This window comes from Penicillium griseofulvum (genome assembly GCF_001561935.1).
Source record: "Penicillium griseofulvum strain PG3 chromosome Unknown contig_80, whole genome shotgun sequence".
NCBI lineage: Eukaryota > Fungi > Ascomycota > Eurotiomycetes > Eurotiales > Aspergillaceae > Penicillium > Penicillium griseofulvum.
The window spans coordinates 5,505,775-5,528,116 of record NW_024467471.1 but is presented as its reverse complement, the minus strand read 5'-3'; the positions used below and the strand labels follow the sequence as shown (position 1 = coordinate 5,528,116).

The following is a 22,342-nucleotide window of genomic DNA, read 5'->3' as shown; positions in this document are numbered from 1 at the left end:
GATGTTTGGGACATTCCAACAAAATAATGAATCAACATGACTAGCATATTAGACAATGTCAAACCCGACAATCTGTTTATTCTCCTATACTTACTGACAGTGCCTGTGCTCTTTGCCGGTCCCTGGGCCGCGAACAGAGGTGTGTAATGTACGTACTTTATATACGATGGTGATTCCAGTTTCGTTAAGGTCCAGTGAAGTGTTGTCGATTTCAATCTGTGATATCACTATGTACATATTCAACACATCATACCACACCAGCTCATATCTCTTTCCACGGTGTGTCACTCCCAGAAATCCACTACCGCCAGGTTGTACTTTCAGTGACTGCAGTTCCAGAGCAGCCTGCTGGTACAGTATAGCTCCGGTTAGGGTCACTTTCCCAGGTAATTTTACCGTCCGCTCCTTTCTTGAAGAACTTGTACGTAAAGGTAGTACCAACAGGGAGATTAACACTGGCAGTCCACAGTGGGTTAGACGATGTGTATGAGCCTGCTGACAGTGGGATAGCCGACGAGGTAGACCAGGAGCCCAGCTGGCTGATTGACCCAGTGAGGAAGATATTCTGGCCCACTGACGTGGTTACCAACTCGTTGAAAGTTACCGAGACGCTGCTGGCAGGAGTAGCACATGCTCCGGTAGTTGTTGTCTTACTTGTCGTAGTGGTCAAAGTCGTACCGCTGGTGGTAGTCGATCCTCCCCCGGAACCCCCGATAGAAATATCAGCACAGTTAAGATAAGCCTGGCCTGTCTGGAAAGAGTTCCATCGGAAGCGCAGCAGAGTGTGTGCTGAATTGTAGTCTGGGATCTTGATTCTCTTCGTAACAGTATAGCCACCAGCAATAGTTGTCTTGCAGGAGTTCAATGGCGCACCGTCCACGCCCTGGCAGCCGCGTCGGTTGCTGGCACCGAATGCATTGCAGGTAAACCAGTCATTGCGCCAGCATAGCTGTCCGGGAGAGCAGTCCGGACTGTAGCCACAGTCCTGTCCAGGAACGTCTGTACATTTCAATTCACCCTTCAGGAAACAGTCTTCTGCAGCTTGTTTCTCGGCATTGGTTGGAAGATAGTTTGGATCAAGGAATTTGTCGACCAGGGCCTGGTCCTGGCAGATACCGTAGGTAAACATGCCACCATGGTCTCCATTGTTGTCGACACACCACTGCACTTCCACAATCTGGTTCGCAGTGTATTTGGCGACCACGTTGCCCCAGTGAGCGGCGGGCTGGTTATAATCAACACTAACCCGGGCATTGTAACCACATGGTCCACTACGGCCAACTTGGGGTCCTTCTAGGTCAGGCCAAGGAGAGACTGGTTCAAGGATGGAGCATTCAGGACAGGTATCAATGCCAGCCTAACAAAGTCAGTCTGGTATATTGCATCCATGAATCCATCTGAGGGCTTACCTCGAATCCAAGCCGAGTACGACTTGAAGGAATGGTCAGGTATCCATGGGCGTTGACTAAGGACAGAAGACCTGCCAGACTTAGAATAGAGGAACCCTTCATCTTAGGTGTATTTTCTCAAAAATAAGCTGCTGGCTCTTGAAATCAAACGAAACATTGCCCTTTTATATATGTATTTCCCATAATTGCTATTTGACTGTATCAACCATTCACATCATGATCCTACCCTTCCGTCGTCGGCTTGAATGTCTGGACATGTAGGCTTTGTCTTGTCTTCACAGCCAAATTTCCTTTTGTAGCATGTAGTCCGATAATTGCCCGACAGCCGCTAGACAAAGGGATGCAGCATCGCATTTTAGTCGAATTGTGAGAAAAAAAGCCGATAAATTCCCGTTTCCCTCTTATATACTAACAGATCCAGGCGACTGCGGCGTTTGGAATTTCCGTATCTTCAGGACATCGCGCCTACTAGGGTGATATACTCAACTTGCAAAACAAAAAGATTGTACTTGCACAAGGTAAATGACCTGACCAAGTGTAGCAAACAACCTATTTATCCACTTCTGCTTACTTCCAAGACCCCACCATTTCTAGGTGACACTCCCCACATCTCACTTCCCCGCCACAATTTATTATGCTTCTTCATCATCGTGGGCCCTGTTTATGAGTGGCGCCCAGTTGCGCCATAGGCGTCAGCCTATACTAGTCACATTACATGTGCCTAGTGCCAGTTGGGGATATCTCCGTGATTCAACTACGCCACCGTAATTGTTCGTGAACAGTGGGTTATACAGAATTAGTAGCTTTGGGGTGAATAAAAGCACTATCTATGCCGATAGATCATCGATATATTGTGTGATATAACCCAACATAGTAATACAAGATATTGAGCATGTTCAAGGAGGTAAAACAGAATGGAAAGGCCAAAAAGAGGGAGAAATCCACTGCATAAGTACATAAGTACCTTTAAGAGTGTCGTTACTATGCCGAGACTTCCTATCTGAGTTGCCACTTCTATCAGGGTCTCAGAGTCAGGTTCAATAAAGGTCGTTCTATGAATATTCAATACTATACTCCATACATTAGGTGTAACCACAGTGCTAGCCCATTTCAACACGGACATGGCTCTTTTTTTTTTCCAAATCTTCCGCTAGCACAGAAACTCGGATTTCACATTCATCATCCACAATATACCCAGGGCAGAAATCATCAATTTTGTCCCAAGAGAGACTCATGTCATCACTATCACACATCATCTTCCAACGGTCCCACAACGCACGGGTCGAACACTTCATCCATCCAGGGAAGTCGTCAAGTTCTTCCAAATCCGGCTACGCCTCTACAACCTTCACATACCGTATGGTACAATCTCGATGGTACTCTGTTTCCTGCTCTAAAGCCTCTGCCGATGTATTCAGTAGCGTCTGGAGGCATTCCTCATCAATGACAATACACATTCGATATTTGTTGAATTTATCACCCTGGCCCTGTGCATCTACTCGACCAAGGGGCTAGGATAGATTGCACATGTAAAGATGGATGGACACCATTGCATGGTGCTACATCGGCGGGACAAACACAGGCTGTTTTAGTGCTGCTTCTACCTCTGGTTTATTACAATGCACAACACAGCGAAGGAAAGACAATTGTAGATAGTGCAGGTGGTTTTGATTTCCAGACTGAAATTGGTCGTACACCTCTTCATCTTGCGTGCCAGGGTGGTCATGTCGATACCGTTGAAGTACTGCTTGCTCCCCGTGGGAAGGTCATTATTGCTGATGAGGCCGGAAATTTGCCAGTGCATATTACTTCATGCGAGAGGAATGTGGGAGTCATGAAATGTCTTCTGCGGGAGGAAGATGACAGAGGTTCGCAGCTAGCATACCAAAATGAGAGAGGGTGGACGACTTTAGAAGACGCTCAGTTGAATGGGACATACGAGGCTAAGTAATTAATATGAAAAATTAGTGGCAGAATGACACTCGATTCTAATGTCGAGGAAGAAGAATTGATCAATGCGATCTGGACGGACGATGTTCACAAGCTGACAAGTCTACTTAGTCTTACCGCTGAAGAGGATACCAGTCGGGAACGTAGGAAAGGTTTGGAAATGAAGAATCAAGGAGGTCGTACACCTCTCTAACAATCGCTGCTTTTCGGCTCGCTCAACGTGGCCGGCGCACTCCTCTCGTATGGGGCCGATATCCACGCGAGATCCGATCCGGGACAGTGGATTGCCCTTCACTACGCAGCAATGCTACTTGACGACAGTGCCGTTGTTCTATGTTTATCGTACAGGGCAGAGCTGAATGCTCGCACATAACAAAATCAGACGCCTCTTCATCATGCCTGCCGACGTGGTGCAGAGGGCCCTGCGAGAATGTTGCTTGGGAAAGGGGCAGATTTTGAAGCTACAGATGATCGAGAGTGGAGGGCAATACATGTTGCTGCTGCTGGGGGGGAATCTAAATGTTATTGTGATGCTATTGGAGCACGGAGATAGTGGCAAAGCGACGAGAGATGGGCAATCAATTCAAGGATGTGCTGCAGAGAGGGATCACCATGGTTTAGTAGAAATGTTTCGGAAGGTGAGATATTATTGGCTGGCATCTGAAGGGGACTATCGTGTTTCTAGGGCAGAAAGAGGGAAAAGAATTATTGTTAATTTATACCCTGCTTATACCCTGCTTCTAACAAACTAGCTTGACAAATAAGGACATTGATACAGACTGATGCGATCAATCTGTTCAGCTCAAATGACATGCTAACCTTGGGCCACAGGAACTACCCCAATTGGTAAACTTTGAGTAAAAACCAATCATCTAGCCAGTCAGGAAGACACAAATGTCACATCAGGATATGCTACAGAAGGGCCGCTCAGCAATTTCGACTTGTGCCCATGAACAAAGTACTGCAGTGTAGCAACGGTGTATGAAGTAATCACATCCTTAGCCCGCAAACCACCTATCGTCCCAGTCCCATTGCTCTGAGCCTGAATAATTTGTCGAACTTCATCTGAAATACCTAGAGTATCAACAAGCACTGGAAAGTCAGAAAACGTATAGTGTTTAGACTGTGCGAGTTGTAGCTCCAGTTTCCATCCTCGTAAATGTGACGAAAAAGTTGCCCAACTGGAATCTGTTGCAGAGGTGTGGTTTGCGTTACCAAAAAGCAGGAACGGGGTCGAAAGTCCTTTGTCCACGACAGACCCCCATAGTTGACCATCTAGATTGATACCCCCGACAAACCGATTATCAACTAGTATTGTCTGCGCTGCTGTTGCTCCACCGAGGGAATGACCAAGGATAGTTACTCGATCAAGAGAGAGTAGATGCGGGTTTCCCTGTGACAAAGGGAATAGGTTTCTGATCACTTTTTCGTCGTGCATTTGATCAAGTAAAAATGACATGTCCTTGACACGTACTTCCAGTGCTGAAACAAATTCTGTTGGGGTACTGATGTTTGCGAGTATTCCGGGAACAGTGCGGCCATCGGGATATTCCACGATGTCGGCATCATACGGGTGGTCGACGGAGACAACAGCAAATCCGTTGCTGGCAATTTCTTGAAGCAGCAATGTGTACATCAATCTTGAGATTCCCACTGCCGGAGAAAAAAGCACTACTGGATAATCTCCGTGAAGTCTGAAAGGCGGTGGCCGCTGCTGTCTCTGAGTCTGGATATGAAGTGACTCGAACGTTCCTGGAGGTAGTCCAAAAGATTGGAAAATCCCATCTTCCAACTTGGCTGTTGCATTCGGGACGTAAGATGTAGATAGTACACTTCCGCAATTGACGGGTGTAAAGGTGGTAACCATGATAGAACGTTTACCTCCTTTTGGGTCGTTGGGATCGGTTCGAGACATGTCAACTAGTTCAGTTGCATGAAGCGTGACATCGCATGGTCCGGTGCTTGAAGGGAGAGGGACAATTACTGTTTGCCCGAGACTGATGAGAAGAAAACTAATTGAGAGTAGGATTGTCCGAATCATTTTGGCGGCTCTCTGATGATGAAAATGAAAAGTTACGTATTATAAAATGGAATTATCAGCGAAGCCCAGCGGCAACCATCTTATATATACTAGTATTAGTTACCGCATGGTATGTACCCATAGAGTAGTGTGAAACATTTTTCTCTGATTATACTAGACACTAGATTGCTTATGAGGCATTTAAAGGCATTTGCGGTATTTCCAGCTATTGACCTATATTATGGGGCTATATGTTCGAAGATTCATCGATTAGGAATGTAGGACCTAGAGAGACCGACGATGATGAAAACTGTGCGCCCCGTTATTCGTGACCGGGCAACCAAGAGCCATTTTTCGACGCCGGGCCGTGTAATGTAACCTCCGAAGGGGTGAGCAGAGCGGGACATACGGCATCGAAGGAATATCGGCACGTTATAGATACGGAGGCCGGGGGGCCTTAGACTAAAGCAAAAGTACCGACACGAAATAGCCTGGATACCGCTGTGGCCTGAATCACCCTAGTGGTTCAGCTCCTAGTTAGATGATATGCATTACAAACTCAGTATCGGATCGAGCAGCATCGCTATTATGAAAGGGCTAGTGCGTCAGGCTATAAGCAGAGGCACAATCGTCGGTGGGGTTGGGAAGAGTAGCGACTGGAAGAAAAGAGGAACCCAAACCCTATTGGGGTGGGTTTTGGGTCGGAGGCTCCGACTCAAGATGGGTTCTACCGAAGTCTACTAGCGGAGTATATGATTATAGCGCTTAATACTCTATATAAGATAGTAATAGTAGACAGAATAGAATAAGAAGAAGGGCCGCTCTAGTAGTTTAGATAATATCTCTATAGGTTTAGTTAGCTACTAGAACAGTATTAAATCCTATTAGCCTTCATAATAATGACAGCCCTAAGGTCATTGAAATTGACTAAGTAGGTATAATTTTCTTTTCCCCTTTTATATATCCTACCTAAATACCCTCCCTAGTCGTATAGGGCCTATATACGATGCCTAAGCAAAACTTATATCTTTACGTGGTGTTCAGGAGAAGTAGCCTTAATGGTGAAACCAAGCGAGTTGCGAAGGTAGATAATCACACGGGAAATAACTATTGTATAATGAGGTCTATTAGCGCCGACTACTAATTTTCTACTGGGTAAAAACCCCATTGTCAAAAAAATGGCCCATTCCGGCTGTCGTAAGTAGATCCAGCGTCCAGCGGATACTGGCTTCGTTAAGTGGGCTTTTAGAGCGCGCGGCATCCACTTTCCTTAGAACACTCTGAAGCTCTGTTGGTGTCGGAATTGGGGGGGATATGCGCAATCTCACCACCTTCTTGAGTAGATTCTAGTTCAAGTATCGTATCTGTGATAATCATGGTGGGTTAAAGTAATTGTCGAAAAGAAGAGAGGCAAGATAATTGTTGGAAGGAGGAGGAAGGCAAACGAGGTGTTTGGGGGTTTAAATAGAGCTCGAAGTCCGAAGTGCGAGCGAAGTGAAAGCAAAGTAGACCTGTAAGGATGTAGGTGTCTGCGTTGTTTTATGAAGTTTGTTCGCCTCACGCTTGGTAGCGGGCGAAGTGGTCTGCATAAGGTCCACTCGACTTGCTTTGTATCAAGGTCGCCGACAGGGTTGGTAGCTTCTGAGTTTTGTCTCCTTGCCTCATTAGGTAGATTTTTTTTGGGCTCCGATACTCCAATCTCCAACGGCTATCCCGGTTCTTTTGGCGACACCATGAGGGAGTCTCCTTAGAGGGACCAATGTCAATAACGAAGTATTCGGAAATTTTGGGGGTATCAGTAGGAGAGCGTACAAGACGGTTGGCTTCGGTTTATAAGATATGTTCGGGTTGCTCTTTCCCTTCATCGTTGTATCTATTGGAAGGAGGCAGGCAGGTGCGCCAGAACGCGTTCCACCTCACTTTCATCTGTCGCACTTAGATCCGGCCATTAGAGAGTGCTTCTTGTCTGTTCAGCAGAGTATATATTCAGGAAGTAGAAGCAGATACAAAGAGAAAAAGGCTCAAATGCGAAGCCTAGGTTGACTTCGTAATGAGCATATATAAGGAGGTCATCTGTATTGGCCAGGAACATACCCCAAAGAGGATATATACCACGGTGCCCCCTTAATTTCTAATACCTACTTTCAATGTGAATCATAAGTTCTATTTTCATCGAAAGTCGTCGAATCTTGAAATGTGTAGAACGAACTTCTCGTCACCGCCTCTGATTGGCAACCTCAAACTCCGACAAGAGAAACCCTCCATTTTCAATCAACACACCACACAAGCTAAATAATACTATCTCATTCGTGCGCCGCCCTCCAAATCCAAAAAAAGGGAACGAAACCCCAACATCCACACCGACACACGAGACCGATCGACAATCACCCCATTACTCCGCACGCCGCGCCTATCATTTCCCCTAAGCCCATACCTCTACGAGCGGCACGTCACACTAAAAAGAGGGGAACCGAAATAATCCACCCTACTACACCCCCCAAACAAGCGCCGCAAGCATGGCGGGTGACGAGTACTCCATCGGTGGCGGCAAGCTCAAGCTGAAGGGAAGCAAAGTCAGCGGAGGACGGGTAGAGAAGAAAAAGAAGAAGAGCACGAAGAAAAAGGAGGGCGAAGTGGCACAGTCAAAGTCGGAGTCAACACCAGACACGGAGCGACCAGATAATGAAAAGGATGAGGGGGTGAGGTCTGAGGAAGACAGAGAAAAAGAGAGGGATGCGCCTGGGAAGACCGAGGCCGAAAAGAGAGCTGAGGAAATTCGGCGGAAACGGGTATGTGTTGTCTTTTTTGCCAGGCTCGAGCTTTTTCTACTTCGGCTTTGTTGTACAGACTATAACTGACTTTTTGGGACAGTTGCATGAGCGGCTCCAGCGCGAAGGTGTCAAAACTCATAAGGAGCGTGTGGAGGAACTGAATAAGTATCTCAGTCGGCTGAGTGAACATCATGATATGTATGTCTTAGTCGCTTTATGGGTCTGTTCTTGGGCATTGAATTATAAGCTAACTTGTTATATAGGCCGAAGATTGGACCGGGCTAAATGGCTGCGGTGTTTCAAATGAGGTTCAATTCAATCATACAATTTTAGTCAAGCATATCTGTACTTGTACGAAATCCACGAAATACTTTGTTTCCAACGTTTTGCCAAGAATCTACCATGTTTCAGGGATGACCCATAAACTACATATGTACCTGGGGTACCCCGTAAATGTATACCCCGTAAATGGAAGTGAACGTCTTGTGATAAGAAAGTGGCTCGATATTTCAGATATGTATAGTATATGGCTAAAATGACTCAAGAAGAGATATTTAGCATTCCCGGAAAAAAAGAATAGGCATGCCCAAAATGCGATGACAATGGGAGCAGTAAATATGTCGAAATATCGAAAGATCAGATGTCAAAAAGATGTCAACACCAAGCACAAACGCCATGCAAATGAAGACCTTAAAGCCTCAACCCAAACAAGCCGTAGCCAAAAACCGAATCCGATCTGAATATAGATCATAAACGAGACAAAAGAAAGAAGCCCCCATCCCAGGAGAAGGAGAAATAATTAAAAATGAAACACCGCGCTAAATCCAAGATCACCGCAGAGGCACGCAAGAAAGGGAAGAACCGGATCGAATCGAACCGGGTCGAAGCCAAGTCAAATAGGGATGGCACCTGATCGGCCGCGGCAGATAAGATAGGGGGAGGAGGCGAGATGGCCCGGGCCTACATCGACTAGGCTGGTCATGTCCTTGGCCGCCCCCTTTGTTCGGAGAGAAAAGCGAAGCGGCTATTTCCCATTTCTGATTGTAGTCCCTCCCTTTCTCATACGCCCTTGACGACGACGGTACGTTCGCTGTTCAACTTATCGGCATTTCGGGCGTGTGACTCTTTCTTGCAGTCTTCCAGTCCAGTGCAAGAGTGGGCTTCCAGCATGCGGTGCTTGGAGCAAAAGTGGCCGGTACAGAAGCTGCAGTCACCAACGATGCGTTGGGCGGCTTCCTTGCACTCCTTGAAGTTGCAACGTGGCTTGCGGGGAGGCATTGTGACTTGGTAGATGATTTGGTTTGGATAGATGGAGAGGGATATAGAGAGAGATAAGTAAGGAGATAGTAGAGTTAGGCGAGACGCTAGGTGATAAGCGCCGGGGTCTTGAGAGAGGAAAGTAGTGAAAAGAAATTAGGCCAACAAGAGACTATATATAGGGTCGGAAGACACGGGAGAAGGCCAAAGAAACAGATAAAAGGGCTGAGTCAGTGAGGCGACAGTGACGGAATCATGGGTGGAGTTTCCCAGAGTTATGGAGCTAAACGCATTTTGGGGATTTTTAAGTGGATTTTTGGAGCATTTTTGGAGAATTTTAGTGCTTTTTTAGTGGATTACAATTATTGAAATTGGTTTTCTTTTTTTTTTATACATCTTTGTATCCTTTGGACTCCTTTTACTTTATACAAATATACTCAAAGAGTTCTTTTTTTTCTTCTTTTTTTTTTCTCTTTGTTTCTTCTTCTTTCCTTTCTTCCCATTCTTGACCTACCAAAGGTTCCAGGTTTATTCCTCAGTACCAAGGTGCCTGGTCTCGGGTCCAATGATGTTGAATTTGCCCGTGCATTCAAGGGCGCCTTCACGTGATAATTCAGGAGTCAGGTGTACTTTTCAACATGGACCAACCTTCTAACTACATATGTACATGGTATGTACGGAACTACTATTGTACTAACTAGAGTCAAATTGGTTGGAAACCCAAATATCGGTTCTTCCGTTTTACCGCGCCACCAGGGTGGCAAGGTGTTCACCCGGACTTATCATACTACGGTACTCAGGCAACATGCCTTATATCCTGCATGCCCAATGCTACTCAATCGAATGCATCTGGCATAAAAAAAAAGCCACAATCGCAAGTCGACAAAAGGAGCTATGACCCCTGTGAACTGTCTTCGATACGGGGTACAAATCGACGAGTCGGCCGAGCCAAGTCCGCGTAGGCACGGATGATCCGCGTGGAGCTATTGCATCGGTAAGAGCATCCTGCGCAGGACTGCAGGACTGCAGACATAGGTTTGCCTTGTACTCCGTCTACTCCGTCCTTCGTACATACTACATTTCCTGGGTTAGGCCTAAATCACCTAAAGTCAGGGCCGATCCCGCTACCCAATTTCACCGTCTCTCCACCTCATCGCCTTATCTAGGTGGTATGTACTCCGTAGTACTACCCACAGATCCCTTCTGCACACGCTAATCAGTACAAATCAGAATCCTACCACGTTGACACCATCTATACGGGCTACGTGTACGTGGTCAATTTTAAATAGCGACTAGCGTGGATTGGTTTCATGATATGTCCACTGCGTTGAGAACACAAAAAAAAGCAAGGAAAATGTAAAATGTGAATAAAAACGCCGGCGCAGACACCGATGATGCGCCCAAACCGCCCTTGCCCTGCCCAAATAGCAAAAAAAAAAAAAGAGTTTAAAAAGAAAAACAGGGAATGAAATCTCATAATCTCATATCATACCCCCAGCTCATTTGCTTTGCCGGCATCTGGGTCTAGGTAGTCCTCCCGTTCGGCTGCCTCGTATTCGCCGATCAGATCCATCACAACGGCCCGTGCCTCGTCAAATTCACCAAGTCCGTCAGCAAATGGCGCTTCCTTCTTATATGAATCCAAGAAGGCATTGCGCTTGCGGAGCATGTCGTAGTGCTTCACAATACGCTTGAAGAGTGTCGCGACAGAGGTGTGGTTGGCTAGCATCAGCCCGCTGACACGGTGCCCGGTCTCCTCAATGTACGGGGATTTCTTCGTCAGAGCCACCTGAATGCTGGCAGGGCCCCAGGGAATGAAAGAAGCAAGGCGGCGCTCACGAATTCGTAGCAGAGACTTGTGCACGTCGGTCGGGTCGGCTTCACCCTGGATAATGTTGAGAATGCTGATGTAGCAGCTGGACTTGCTGGGGTTGACGGAGACCATGCGGTTCTTGGGTTGTAGAAGCCGACGCATAACATCTAGCACGGTTGTCTTTCGCACTGTCCTGGCTTGCTCAATGTTGGCGCCTGTGAATGGTGTGTATGATGTGAGAAGGAAATGGCTGCGTGGCGTAGGGATGAGCGAGGCGATGATTCCGGCAAGATCGTTGTGCATGTATCCAGGGTATCGTAGCGTGGTTGTGGATGCAGACATCACCGTTGACACGAGCTGGTTGGTTTGGTGGAATGAAGGCTCTTGAACGTGGAGACGATCAGCAACAATTCGTGATAGAGCGCCATTGTCCAGGACGACCACGGAGTCGGCATCTTGGGTCAATCGTCGCATGGCAAGCAAGCTGTTGTAGGGGTTGACGACGACATCGGACTGCGTGTCTGGGAAGACGGAGTAGGTTTGGATGAGTTTCTTCGGGAAGCGATCGTTCATGCGCTCTAGGATGAAACTTCCCAGTCCAGAGCCTGTTCCTCCTGCGATCGAATGTAGAAGCATAAATCCCTCTAGTGAGTCACTTCCATCTGCTTCGCGGTCGATCATATCGAAAATCTCCTCTTGCACGCCCTCTCCGGCAGCATATCCGGTGCCCCAATTGTTTCCAGCTCCGATACCTTGTTGTCCGACAAAGAAGTTCTCGGGGTTGTAGATGTTCTTGTAGGGCCCAGTCTGAATGGCGTTGAGCACCTGAAAAAAAGCTTTGCGTTAATCATCGCGTATCGATGTGATATACTAGTGAAGGATAGCATACTCTGGGTTCTAAGTCGAGGAGGATCGCACGAGGGATGTACCTGGTGTCGTCACTCTACCCACGTCTGTTAGCTAGTGTTCTTGCCATGTCAAGCTAAATATACTCTCCCAAGTCTGCTATACACACCTGATAGAAGAAGACATCCTTGCGATCACCAGCTGCCCCATCAGTCGCATGCTCCTCAAGGTTTCCATCTGCGCTGATTCCGTGTTCCTGGCACAGTTGCTGCCAAAACTGGCTGCCCACTAGATAGATCGGATATTAGCGGCATAAACTATATTTCCTCGCACTCTGTTCAAAAGTATAGGATCAAGGGTTTCGTGGAATGGACCGCGGAGGTGAGCCACATACCGTTGTTGCCGCACTGGCCGGCTTGGATCGTGATGATTTCTCTGCAATTGCCACCGATATTAGCATCGGTCTTAGAGCTGGAAAGGGATTCCTCTATTATAATTGAATCAAAAGAATGAACGAACCTTGGCATATTTCTTCCGTGGAGGCCGTCGAGTGTTGCTGCTCGTTAACGCGTATCGCGTTCACGCGGGGAACTTTTTGGCCGGTTGTTTTGCCTCAGGCAGAAGCTCTTGCTACCTTATGCGTTGCACATCAACAACGTCTGAATGACATGTGAAAAATATTTGTGGATCAATATAATTAATATGAGGTGCAAGTGCTTTTTAATCCGCCCAGCTATGCATAAATTTTGATATATCGTCTTCCTGCGGTGATCTAGTTGGCCAACGGTCGCCTTGGACCACTATCACTTAGAATCCCGCCTTCAAGGCTGTGATGAGGTTCCCAGCACCGGCAACTACCCCGTCGACAATTCGTACACGTTGACCTTCTGTTCCATATTCCTGAATGCAGCCCTCTCGTACCGCCTCCTCCATGCCGGCCATACCTGCACAGCCCAGACAAACAACCTTAACACGAGATGCCGAGTTCCGAAGCAAGTTGCGGGTAGCATCGATGATCCTCCGTCGCACTTCCTCTGGTTCCGTGGTGTGCAGTTCAACTGCCGTTAGGCCAGTGGTCTCGACGCCCGCAAAGTGCATAGAGGTCCCATCCTCATGATCATAACCCAGCGCTCCTTGAACCGCATTTGTGAGCTCCTCCTTCCACGCTGAGCCAGTGGTCACAATTCCAAAACTTCCTTTCTCTTGGTACTTTTGTAGCCCCTCTGCTAGATTGATTGGACCTTTCAATGCGAAACCGCTAACCAATGAGAGTGCAGCGGTGATGGATGCTTCAAAGATCCCAGTGACATATTTGTTTCTCGTTGAGCTCGCTTCTTCGCTAGACGTGATATCCTCTCTGAGCTTGCCGACGAATGGATGCGCGGAGTAGCACGCTACAAGAAAGGCGTCATAATGGCCGACAAACTCCCGTACAGGCCAGCAATTCAACGCCGATTTGCATGACTCTTCGGCGTTGTTGATGCTGGCAATTGGCTCAACCTTGACTCCGTCGACCTCAACAGTGGAGTCAGGCGCAGTGAAGTACTCGAAGTGCACGTCCCCGTAGTTCATGCTAGCCAATATGGGCTTCAGAGCTTCAGTCATATGTGTTGAGGTGTTGGGGTTAATGATCAATATGCTATAATCCCGCTCGCCTTTCCTCGGATCCAGCTGGAGGATATCGTTTGCGTCATATCGCGGCTCGAGGAGACTCATTTTTGGAAGAATAGGGTCAATTGGATAGACAGGAAGGACAGTTCGTTGTCGGGAAGAAACGAATTGCCCGCGGAGGCTACGATGAGCTCCGTTATCCGTTATCGGGGATCATCCACAACCTTGGAACCCCACCATCTCCTAGGAGCTTAGCGGACAACTTCTAAAAAAGGTCTACTGGTCATGTATGCACTGCGTTTTGTGGCTTCGGATAATCCTTACCGAGTGACGTAAGGTTTTTTTGTATCATAATCTATACTTATCACATTGCAGATTCTTGGAACTTATTGATTATCAACCTTGGAATCGATTATGGCTTACAAATTCATCGTATCACGCCGAACACGAGGTCCTAGACAACTCCTGGACATCGTATAAGAGACTCCACCCCACCCCCTCCATCCTCGCACGCCATCTCACCTCACAACACATCTCAGAAACGAACAAATTTCAATTCTCATCATGCCTCTGATCGCACAGAACCCCCAGCCGAGAGTGATTCTCGGATTGATGACCTTTGGCCCAAATGAGGCCAAAGGTGCTCGGATCACCTCACTGGATGAGTACAATAAATGCCTTGACTACTTCCAACAGCAAGGATTCAATGAAGTTGATACCGCCCGTGTCTACATTGACGGAGAGCAGGAAGCATTCACAGCCAAGGCGAATTGGAAGTCGCGTGGATTGACTCTGGCCACAAAATGGTACCCGAGCAAGCCCGGCTTCCACAAGCCGGAGGTCGTTCGTGAGAAACTCGAGCTCTCTCTGAAGGAATTGCAGACCGATACAGTCGATATCTTCTACCTGCATGCAGCAGATCGCGCCACTCCATTTGCTGAAACTCTTGAGGCTGTTAACCAGTTGCACAAGGAGGGCAAGTTTGTACAGCTCGGTCTGAGCAACTTTACAGCCTTCGAAGTGGCTGAGATCTGCGTCCTTTGCGCTGAGAGGGGATGGGTCCGTCCCACTATTTACCAAGCCATGTATAACGCAATCAGTAGGTGATACCTTTTTCCTTTTATAGGTTTTCCAACTCGATTAACACGATTAATAGCACGTAACATTGAGACTGAGCTCGTTCCCGCCTGCCACCGGTATGGTCTCGACATCGTCATCTACAACCCGTTGGCGGGTGGTCTTTTCTCCGGAAAATACAAGTCGAAAGATATCCCCGCGGAAGGCAGATACAGCGACTCGAGCTCTACTGGAGCCAACTACCGCAAGCGTTACTTCAGAGATGCTACCTTCGAAGCTCTGAGTATCATTGAACCTGTCGTAGAGAAACATGGTCTCACAATGCTGGAGACAGCTCTGCGCTGGGTCCGCCATCACTCTGCTCTCAGAATGGACAATGGTGGTCGTGATGGAGTCTTAGTTGGAGTCAGCAGCTTCGCACAGCTTGAGACTAACCTTGCTGATCTCCAGAAGGGCCCGCTCCCGGAAGAGGTCGTGCAGGCTTTGGACCAGGCTTGGCTGGTTGCCAAATCCAACTCTCCTAATTACTGGCATTTGGATCTGGAATATACTTATGATACTCAGAAGGCGGTGTTCGGGCCTAAGGAGTAAGGTAATGCATGTGTCCATATGATTGATCATCCATCGCACACGAATGTTTGATAGTCAGCCCCATGACAATTCGAGGAATTTTAAGGCCATGCACCACGGCCATAATTTCTATAGTTGTTTGAAGAGAGCAATTAGAGCAAGACCAGATCGTACTAGGGCAATAGATATCGATATTATGGACACAGGAATTATAACATATCCATCTTGACCTTTTACTAGCCTTTTCCACTACAACATACAACATATGCTAGGGGCCTTTCACAGAGGCTAACTAGGGCTGGCTAGGCTGGGGCGGTAGGACCCCGAATCCTTTGAGAACGGACCTTCCAAGCTTGGAAAACCACAAACGATATACATTCCGCGCTAAACTAAATATGGAATAGCACCAGATGAGGTCACGTGTTATAATCACAGGGGTCCCGCTTTTAGGTAACAACTTGAAGTGGATGTGACGACACACCTGAAGGCGGTCATTTTACTACGCCTCATTTGATTTTCTGATCATTTTCAACACGGGGGTTTCTATTTGATAAATCCTTTGCTTTAATTCCCTTCCGAAATAATTGGTACTCAGTGTGCTGAACCTACCATTCGAGCTACAACTATTCCCGTGCATGTATCCTGTGAACACAGTGTACGAAATATTGAACACGTGGAAATAGGCTTCATGGGTAACCTTTTGGGGGGATAAACTATAGCCACGTTTTATGCATCACCTGGATAAGAGGCCTTTGAACAATTCGCCCGTGGACGTATCGGTTCATTATCCCTTATCGTTCGCCGCAAGCGCAGTAAATCGGACAAGAACACCCCTGACGGCGGTATTCATGTCGAGGTAGTTAAGCCGACTAGCACCTTCCCTCGCAATCGACGTTGTGGCTTCCGATAGCTTTGAGCTTTCAGAGCCGCGGGTGACCTCTACCCCGGACGCAGTCTACGACTTCGACTCTGACGAAGAGATGGTTGTCAATCGCCCCCCATTACACCGACCAACAGACGGCCGCTCGCAACAACCCCTTCTAGATGAACACCATCGCCGGTCACGCTCCAGCCTCGGTAACCGCGATGCAGAAGGCCGGCCCATGCTGCATGAAACCAGACGGCCGACAATCCGGAGTAAAAGTCCGGAACACGACGCTGCCCAAGCAACCCGCAAGAAGTACATGGTTGCATCTGGATTTCTCCTGCTCAGTTTGATTAGCTTCGTGGTCCAAACGGAGACCGCTTCATACATTCAAAATGAGCTTCACTGGAAGAAGCCGTATTGCATGCTGTAAGTCCGGACCCAAAGATGCCAGCGACAAGCCCATGCGAATCCCATTTTCCGGAATGTAAACGCTGACTATTTATTCTTTCCCTATGCAGTTATATGACCCATGGGTCATGGTCCTTGCTCTGGCTGGTCCAGCTAGGTATCCTTCGGTTACAGAAACGGAAACTCTCATGGGATGCTTTCTGGCGGCGCCACGTCTCTCTCATTCGCAGCACTGCACAGATGGTAGAATCCCGGGAAGTACATCTGAGCGCTCGCGCCTCCAATCGATCCCCTGTCCCCTATATGCTGAAGACCACCGCCTTTGTGACTACTGCTCTCACAGTCGCGGGAGGATCATGGTACGTGGCAGTCAACATGACCACTGCCAGCGACCTCACGGCAATCTACAACTGCTCGGCCTTCTTCGCGTATGCTTTTTCCATTCCGCTTCTGAACGAGAAGCTGCGGTTCGACAAGGTGTTTTCCGTGGCTGTGGCTACCATCGGTGTTATGGTCGTTGCCTATGGGGACCGGCCGGATAAGAAGCCCTCGAAAGGAGGCGAGGCCTCGGATGACCATGTGGCGCAGAACAGGTTCCTCGGAAACGTCGTTATCGGCATTGGGAGTATCCTCTATGGGCTTTACGAGGTACTCTACAAACGCTTTGCCTGTCCTCCGGATGGTACCAGTCCTGGCCGGGGCACGATCTTTGCCAATACTTTTGGCAGTCTAATTGGAGTTTTCACTCTGTTAGTACTATGGATCCCATTGCCATTTTTACACTGGACGGGATGGGAGACATTTGAATGGCCTACTGGTGAGGCAGCATGGATGTTGATGATCTCCGTCGGTGCCAATGCTAGTAAGTACCAGATCAGCGGTTGAAAACACATACACAGAGGCTAACATCAATATAGCATTTTCGGGGTCTTTCCTTGTGCTCATTTCCCTCACGTCGCCTGTCCTATCATCAGTGGCTGCTCTCCTTACCATCTTCCTGGTCGCTCTGGTGGACTGGTTCCGAACCGGCGATTCGCTTTCCATGTCCTCTATTATTGGAGGTGTTTTAATTATGCTGGCCTTTTTCATGCTGAGCTTCAGCACATATAGAGAGATGAATGAGGAGCAGAAGAAGCATCTGGAACATGATGAACTCGAGTCTGACAGTGATGTATAGATGGATGTTTTTTTTTTTTTTGTTTTTCGGGTGATGATTTCACATACAGCATTTGAATTATTGTCCAGCGTTTCTGAGGTATAAATTTCATTTCGGGGAATCCCCGGCTCCAAATCCAAGGTTGACCCTAATTATGTCCATGGTTCTTTCGGTTATTATACAAGATTGTATGATATCATCAACGGGCATATCCGATCTTTTAGGCAGATATTTTTTTTTTACCGTCGGCATCCCGCATAGTGGATTAATACGTGTGTTATCTCTATACATCCAATATTTGTACGTTAATTTCCTTTTGCCTTGGCATGGTTCGCAAATCAGATCCACTATACTACGAAGTACACATTAATAATTATTTACTACCTACTATGTACCTCATAAATCAAACTACTATGGAGTTTAGCATGTAAATTATAAAGTATAGAGAACGGTGAGAACTAAGTCAACTTTTAAAGACGTGGTACAGATGCATATGCAGACCATTTCCAAATTCAAAGGATTTGATCGGCCCCACGCAATTGCCCCCCGAACTCCGTCAAAGACCTCATTGTTATTGGTTTAAACAAAGAAACCGATCCACCGAACGCTAGGGGGAAAATAATGTTTCACAGGGAAAAAGTTCGTTTGTCTTTTCAACTTTCATCCCCTGCCAAATGGCGCTATGTCTCGCGCCACTATTTATATCCGATCCGACTCCGCAGCCAAGACAAGCAATGGAGAGTGCAAAGTACGGTTTCAGGTTTGACAATCTCCCGGCATCCACATCTACATACATGTATATAAGAAAAATCTGAACTTTGGCAAGAGTTGAGAAGTTTCATTTTTTTTATTTTTTTTGAGACTCGGCAATGAACACCTCTTCCCTAACATGGATATAATCCCCTTGACTTGCAGCCCCCAGCGTGGCGCACTATCCGGACCCACCGAATCAAGCGAGATTTGGATGATCAGGCAAACTGATTGGCAGTGACAATACCCGCTTTTTTCTCCGGATGTCACTCCCTGTTGATTGGTACTTTGATGACCCCAGGAAAGAGGTGCCTTCTTTTGTAAAGATATTGTACGATATACGAGTGGATTCAGTGAACCACTTTTTACCGGACGCTTAAATGGTGGCAAAGGTCATGACGTCCTTTATAGAAAACTTGTGAAGTTCACATTCCAAATTGACAGGTGTCATTTAATCTGTCTGTATCTGTAGTATTATATCAAATCCTTCAGGGGAAAGAAAGGGATTCCTAAGATAGAAATAGGTAACTCCTATATACAACATATAATTTTGTTAAAATTGTATGTAAGTAATTGGTTTGTCCGGATGACAACGGGTGATACCGTGTATGGTAATTTCAGCTCCCCCTTCTTCCCCTCCTGGATTTGTTGTTCTCTTTACCTCTCTCTCTCTCTTTCTCTCTACGACCAACTTTTCCACCTTCACCCTCTTTGGCCTTCGTCGTGGCCGTCCATTCATTTTCCATACCTCTTGGATACTTTTGATTTCACTTTCTGCCTGGCGCGGAAGATTCAATGACCCCCACCCGTGCTTAATCTTGACCTCCAGATTCCTAGGCTTTCTTGCTGAAGGGAAGTCGGTCTGGAGGTCTTTGCCCTGGACCTTTTCGGGGCTTTTGTCACTCCACTAAATTCATTTATCCTTTCTGTTATTTTCTATTAGCCGTCATGGCTTCGCTTTCACTTCCTCCGCAGTCCCAGGCGGGCTTCCCGCCACATTTCGACAACTCGAACCTCTCCGCCAGCCACGATCGCCGCCAGCACATGCACGCACCATTGCCTAATCCACCATTTGTCTTTCCTGCACGGGACCCTGATACCCCCAACACCCAATCGGAAACCCCTGAACGCCGGGGACGGCCTGCGTTACCCTCATTCTCTTTCAATCCCGGATCAGAACAGCAGTCACCACACCTCTCAGCACCGTCCTTGTCGAATCCTCGCACGGGCGGACACCGTCGGCGACCAAGTGAGTTTGTCGGAACCGACCATTTGGTAACACCGGAAACACTGGGACCCGGTCACAGACGGGCGGCTTCCATGGCAGATCAACCTATTCCCCCTCCAGGGCCTGGTGTTGGTAGGGTTCCTGGACGACGAAATCATGCTCATCGGCGTTCTGCTGCGATCTCGGGTGTCGATTTGAATGTCATCACTAAGGCACTTGGCCCTAGTTCTATGGTTGGAAGTGCGCCTACTACACCTGCCGACCCGTACCGCAAGTCTGCATCTGATATTCCTTCGCGACCACTCTCTCAATCGGCTGCTAGCCTCGGACGCCCTACGCCCCCTGCATCTCCGCTATTACCCCCCGTGCCTCCCATTCCCGCCGCCATTCAAGCGGAAATGTCCTTCAACCAAACCTCAAATGTCGAGCGACCAGTCTCTGTTGTGTCGCATGGCACCTCGGATAGTACGACCACAATTAAGGCGCAGCAACAAATGGAGAAGCCGACTTTCTCGGATCGGGTAAAGCCAAGACCTCACTACAGCCCAAAACCTCGGCCGAAGACTGCCGATGCCTCTTTGGTGATGGATTTCATGCAGACAGATGACGACTCCGGATCCTCTATCAAACGTTCGCACTCCGCCGCTGGGCACTCTCGCTCCCGAAAAAGCAAATCGACGCCGCATCTCGATTCTACTCTCTTGCCTGATGATGCTCAGTCGACGGACAACTACCGACCTTCATTTTCAGACGATGGTTCCGATACATCTGGCGATGAAGCGGTGGAGCATTCGTCTGACAATAAATCACATATCAAGTCCAAAAAGAAGAAGCAGAAGCGTGTTCGCTCTTGGGCCGGTCACATTCTAACTCGAACCAAGAGCAAGGGTAAGGGTAAGCGCCATGCGAAGTCTGACACACAGGAGGAGCCGCCTGTACCTCGCGCCCCTGCGCATCGCCCACCTGCTCTTACTCGGACCAACTCAGGGACCGGATCGGTTTTGGATGTTGATTTTGATAATGACGATGTCGTTGTCATCCGGACTCCGACCAATCCTTCGATGCCTCCTTCTGCCCTTGAGCCTGTTCAAGATAATCGTCAGACCGAAAGTGGCTTGTTGTCTGCACAATCACTAGAGACCTCGTGGAAACCGAGAAGTTTCTATGAGCAGGGTGTTGGCCCGCACGATAATGTACTAAGTAGCCCTATCATTGACCTTGATGCTGCCCTTGGTCCTTTCAACACTCCCGATATGCGACCAGTGACGCAGGGTGCGCCCAGCAACAACTTTTCGGTTGCAACTCAACGGATGTACAGCGGTGGAAGACGGGGTGAATTTGTTGGCCCAGAGATGCGCTATCATCGGCGCACAGAAAGCGCCCCAGCGATGCAACCATTCGACCGCTCTGCTCTCGGTGCCTTCCGTTTGGGTCCGACCTCGGCAGTCGAAACGCCCGATGTGTTTGACGAAGAGGAAGAGGATGCTTTCCTGGCTGCTTCCCAGTCACCCAAGGGCGAGCGCATTCCCGTGAACGTACAATCGATCGACAACGCAGTGTTTTCGTCGTCCGAGGATGATGTGAAATCTGTCCACAGCAACGATACCACCGGCAGTAGTGATACTCTGACTCGTGCCCCCGCGGGTAGCATTTCCTCTCAGAATGCTGGCTTAGGCATTCAGCAAGGCGATAAACAGGTTAATCAAGAACAGCCGGTGGGAAAGAGTGCACTTGAGCAGGTACATACTGCTAGCAATCCTTTCGGCAGCAAGCCTCGAACCCCCGTCGAAATTCTGAAGACGGAAGAATCTACGCATCAAACGATTGGGCCTCCCAGCCCCGACGTTTCTCCTCGATTCATGGCTATCGACAAACGGCCAGCAACCTCACCCATTGAGCTGTTGCCTACTATTCCACCATTTGCGTTGCAACCAGGGGTTTCGCCTTCTGATTCGTCTTTCCCGTCTCCCGATGCTCCGCGGTCAATTGCAGAGTCCTCTATGACTGACCGGAACTTTTCCAGTCACTCGTACCATCATCTGCCATCGGCGGAATATCCTTATGCATCAGTTGAAGATGTCCCATCTTTAACCAGCAGTGCATCGACCATGACCAACACTCTGAATCGTTTCTCCGCGGTTTCCTTCTTTCCCCGTGGACGTCTTTCTACCGACCGCGCAGCTTCTTTCTCTGCTGCTGGTACCCGACGTACCAGCCAGGCTAACGCCTCCAAACGCTCCAGTCTAGCCAGCCTTTCCAAACTGGTCGGTGGTCCCCATTCTGAGCGGAGCAAGCTCAATCAGGAGGAGAAGCCCCCTAGCAACGCATCGGACAAAACGAAGAAGAAGAGCCGCCGTCTCAGCCGAATGATGCACTTCTGGAGACCTAAGGACAAAGAAAAGCCATCCAATGAGACGGCACCAGCAAATGAACGACCGCAGTCGTAGGCTTTGGGTTTGATATTTTTTACTTCAATTTACGGCGCAACCTCGGCATAGCGACATCCTGGCAATTATTTTGAGACATCACATTACTCCCCCTGCTTTTTCCCCTTTAACAGCGTGGGCGTCTTCACCCGATTTGTACATATTTGTGTTCCGTTCAGCTT

At 48.1% G+C, this 22,342-nt stretch overlaps 7 protein-coding genes across 7 annotated transcripts; 3 read left to right on the top strand and 4 right to left on the bottom strand.

Annotated features, from left to right (window-relative positions):
* Positions 1 to 301: 301 nt before the first annotated feature.
* PGRI_029680 (Carbohydrate binding module family 20) lies at positions 302 to 1,511 on the bottom strand (the record flags this gene model as incomplete). Its single annotated transcript, XM_040790681.1, has 2 exons — positions 302 to 1,357; positions 1,410 to 1,511. The coding sequence occupies 2 exons, from the start codon at positions 1,509 to 1,511 to the stop codon at positions 302 to 304; spliced, it is 1,158 nt and encodes a 385-aa protein (XP_040647634.1).
* A 2,728-nt stretch (positions 1,512 to 4,239) lies between these two features.
* Positions 4,240 to 5,400, bottom strand: PGRI_029670 (alpha/beta hydrolase family protein; the record flags this gene model as incomplete). Its single annotated transcript, XM_040790680.1, has 1 exon — positions 4,240 to 5,400. One exon carries the CDS (start codon positions 5,398 to 5,400, stop codon positions 4,240 to 4,242), a length of 1,161 nt encoding a protein of 386 aa, XP_040647633.1.
* A 2,495-nt stretch (positions 5,401 to 7,895) lies between these two features.
* On the top strand, positions 7,896 to 8,435 carry PGRI_029660 (DUF1754 domain-containing protein; the record flags this gene model as incomplete). Its single annotated transcript, XM_040790679.1, has 3 exons — positions 7,896 to 8,168; positions 8,251 to 8,348; positions 8,414 to 8,435. 3 exons carry the CDS (start codon positions 7,896 to 7,898, stop codon positions 8,433 to 8,435), a joined length of 393 nt encoding a protein of 130 aa, XP_040647632.1.
* Positions 8,436 to 10,893: 2,458 nt separating this feature from the next.
* Positions 10,894 to 12,593, bottom strand: PGRI_029650 (gamma-tubulin mipA; the record flags this gene model as incomplete). The annotated part of the gene is made up of 5 exons (XM_040790678.1): positions 10,894 to 12,045; positions 12,110 to 12,163; positions 12,236 to 12,354; positions 12,461 to 12,501; positions 12,586 to 12,593. The coding sequence occupies 5 exons, from the start codon at positions 12,591 to 12,593 to the stop codon at positions 10,894 to 10,896; spliced, it is 1,374 nt and encodes a 457-aa protein (XP_040647631.1).
* A 280-nt stretch (positions 12,594 to 12,873) lies between these two features.
* Positions 12,874 to 13,782, bottom strand: PGRI_029640 (aspartate/glutamate racemase family protein; the record flags this gene model as incomplete). Its single annotated transcript, XM_040790677.1, has 1 exon — positions 12,874 to 13,782. One exon carries the CDS (start codon positions 13,780 to 13,782, stop codon positions 12,874 to 12,876), a length of 909 nt encoding a protein of 302 aa, XP_040647630.1.
* Positions 13,783 to 14,241: 459 nt separating this feature from the next.
* PGRI_029630 (Drug/metabolite transporter) lies at positions 14,242 to 17,777 on the top strand (the record flags this gene model as incomplete). Its single annotated transcript, XM_040790676.1, has 5 exons — positions 14,242 to 14,776; positions 14,834 to 15,341; positions 16,235 to 16,618; positions 16,711 to 17,462; positions 17,518 to 17,777. 5 exons carry the CDS (start codon positions 14,242 to 14,244, stop codon positions 17,775 to 17,777), a joined length of 2,439 nt encoding a protein of 812 aa, XP_040647629.1.
* Positions 17,778 to 19,454: 1,677 nt separating this feature from the next.
* PGRI_029620 (putative cell wall proline rich protein) lies at positions 19,455 to 22,181 on the top strand (the record flags this gene model as incomplete). Its single annotated transcript, XM_040790675.1, has 1 exon — positions 19,455 to 22,181. The coding sequence occupies one exon, from the start codon at positions 19,455 to 19,457 to the stop codon at positions 22,179 to 22,181; it is 2,727 nt and encodes a 908-aa protein (XP_040647628.1).
* Positions 22,182 to 22,342: the final 161 nt, after the last annotated feature.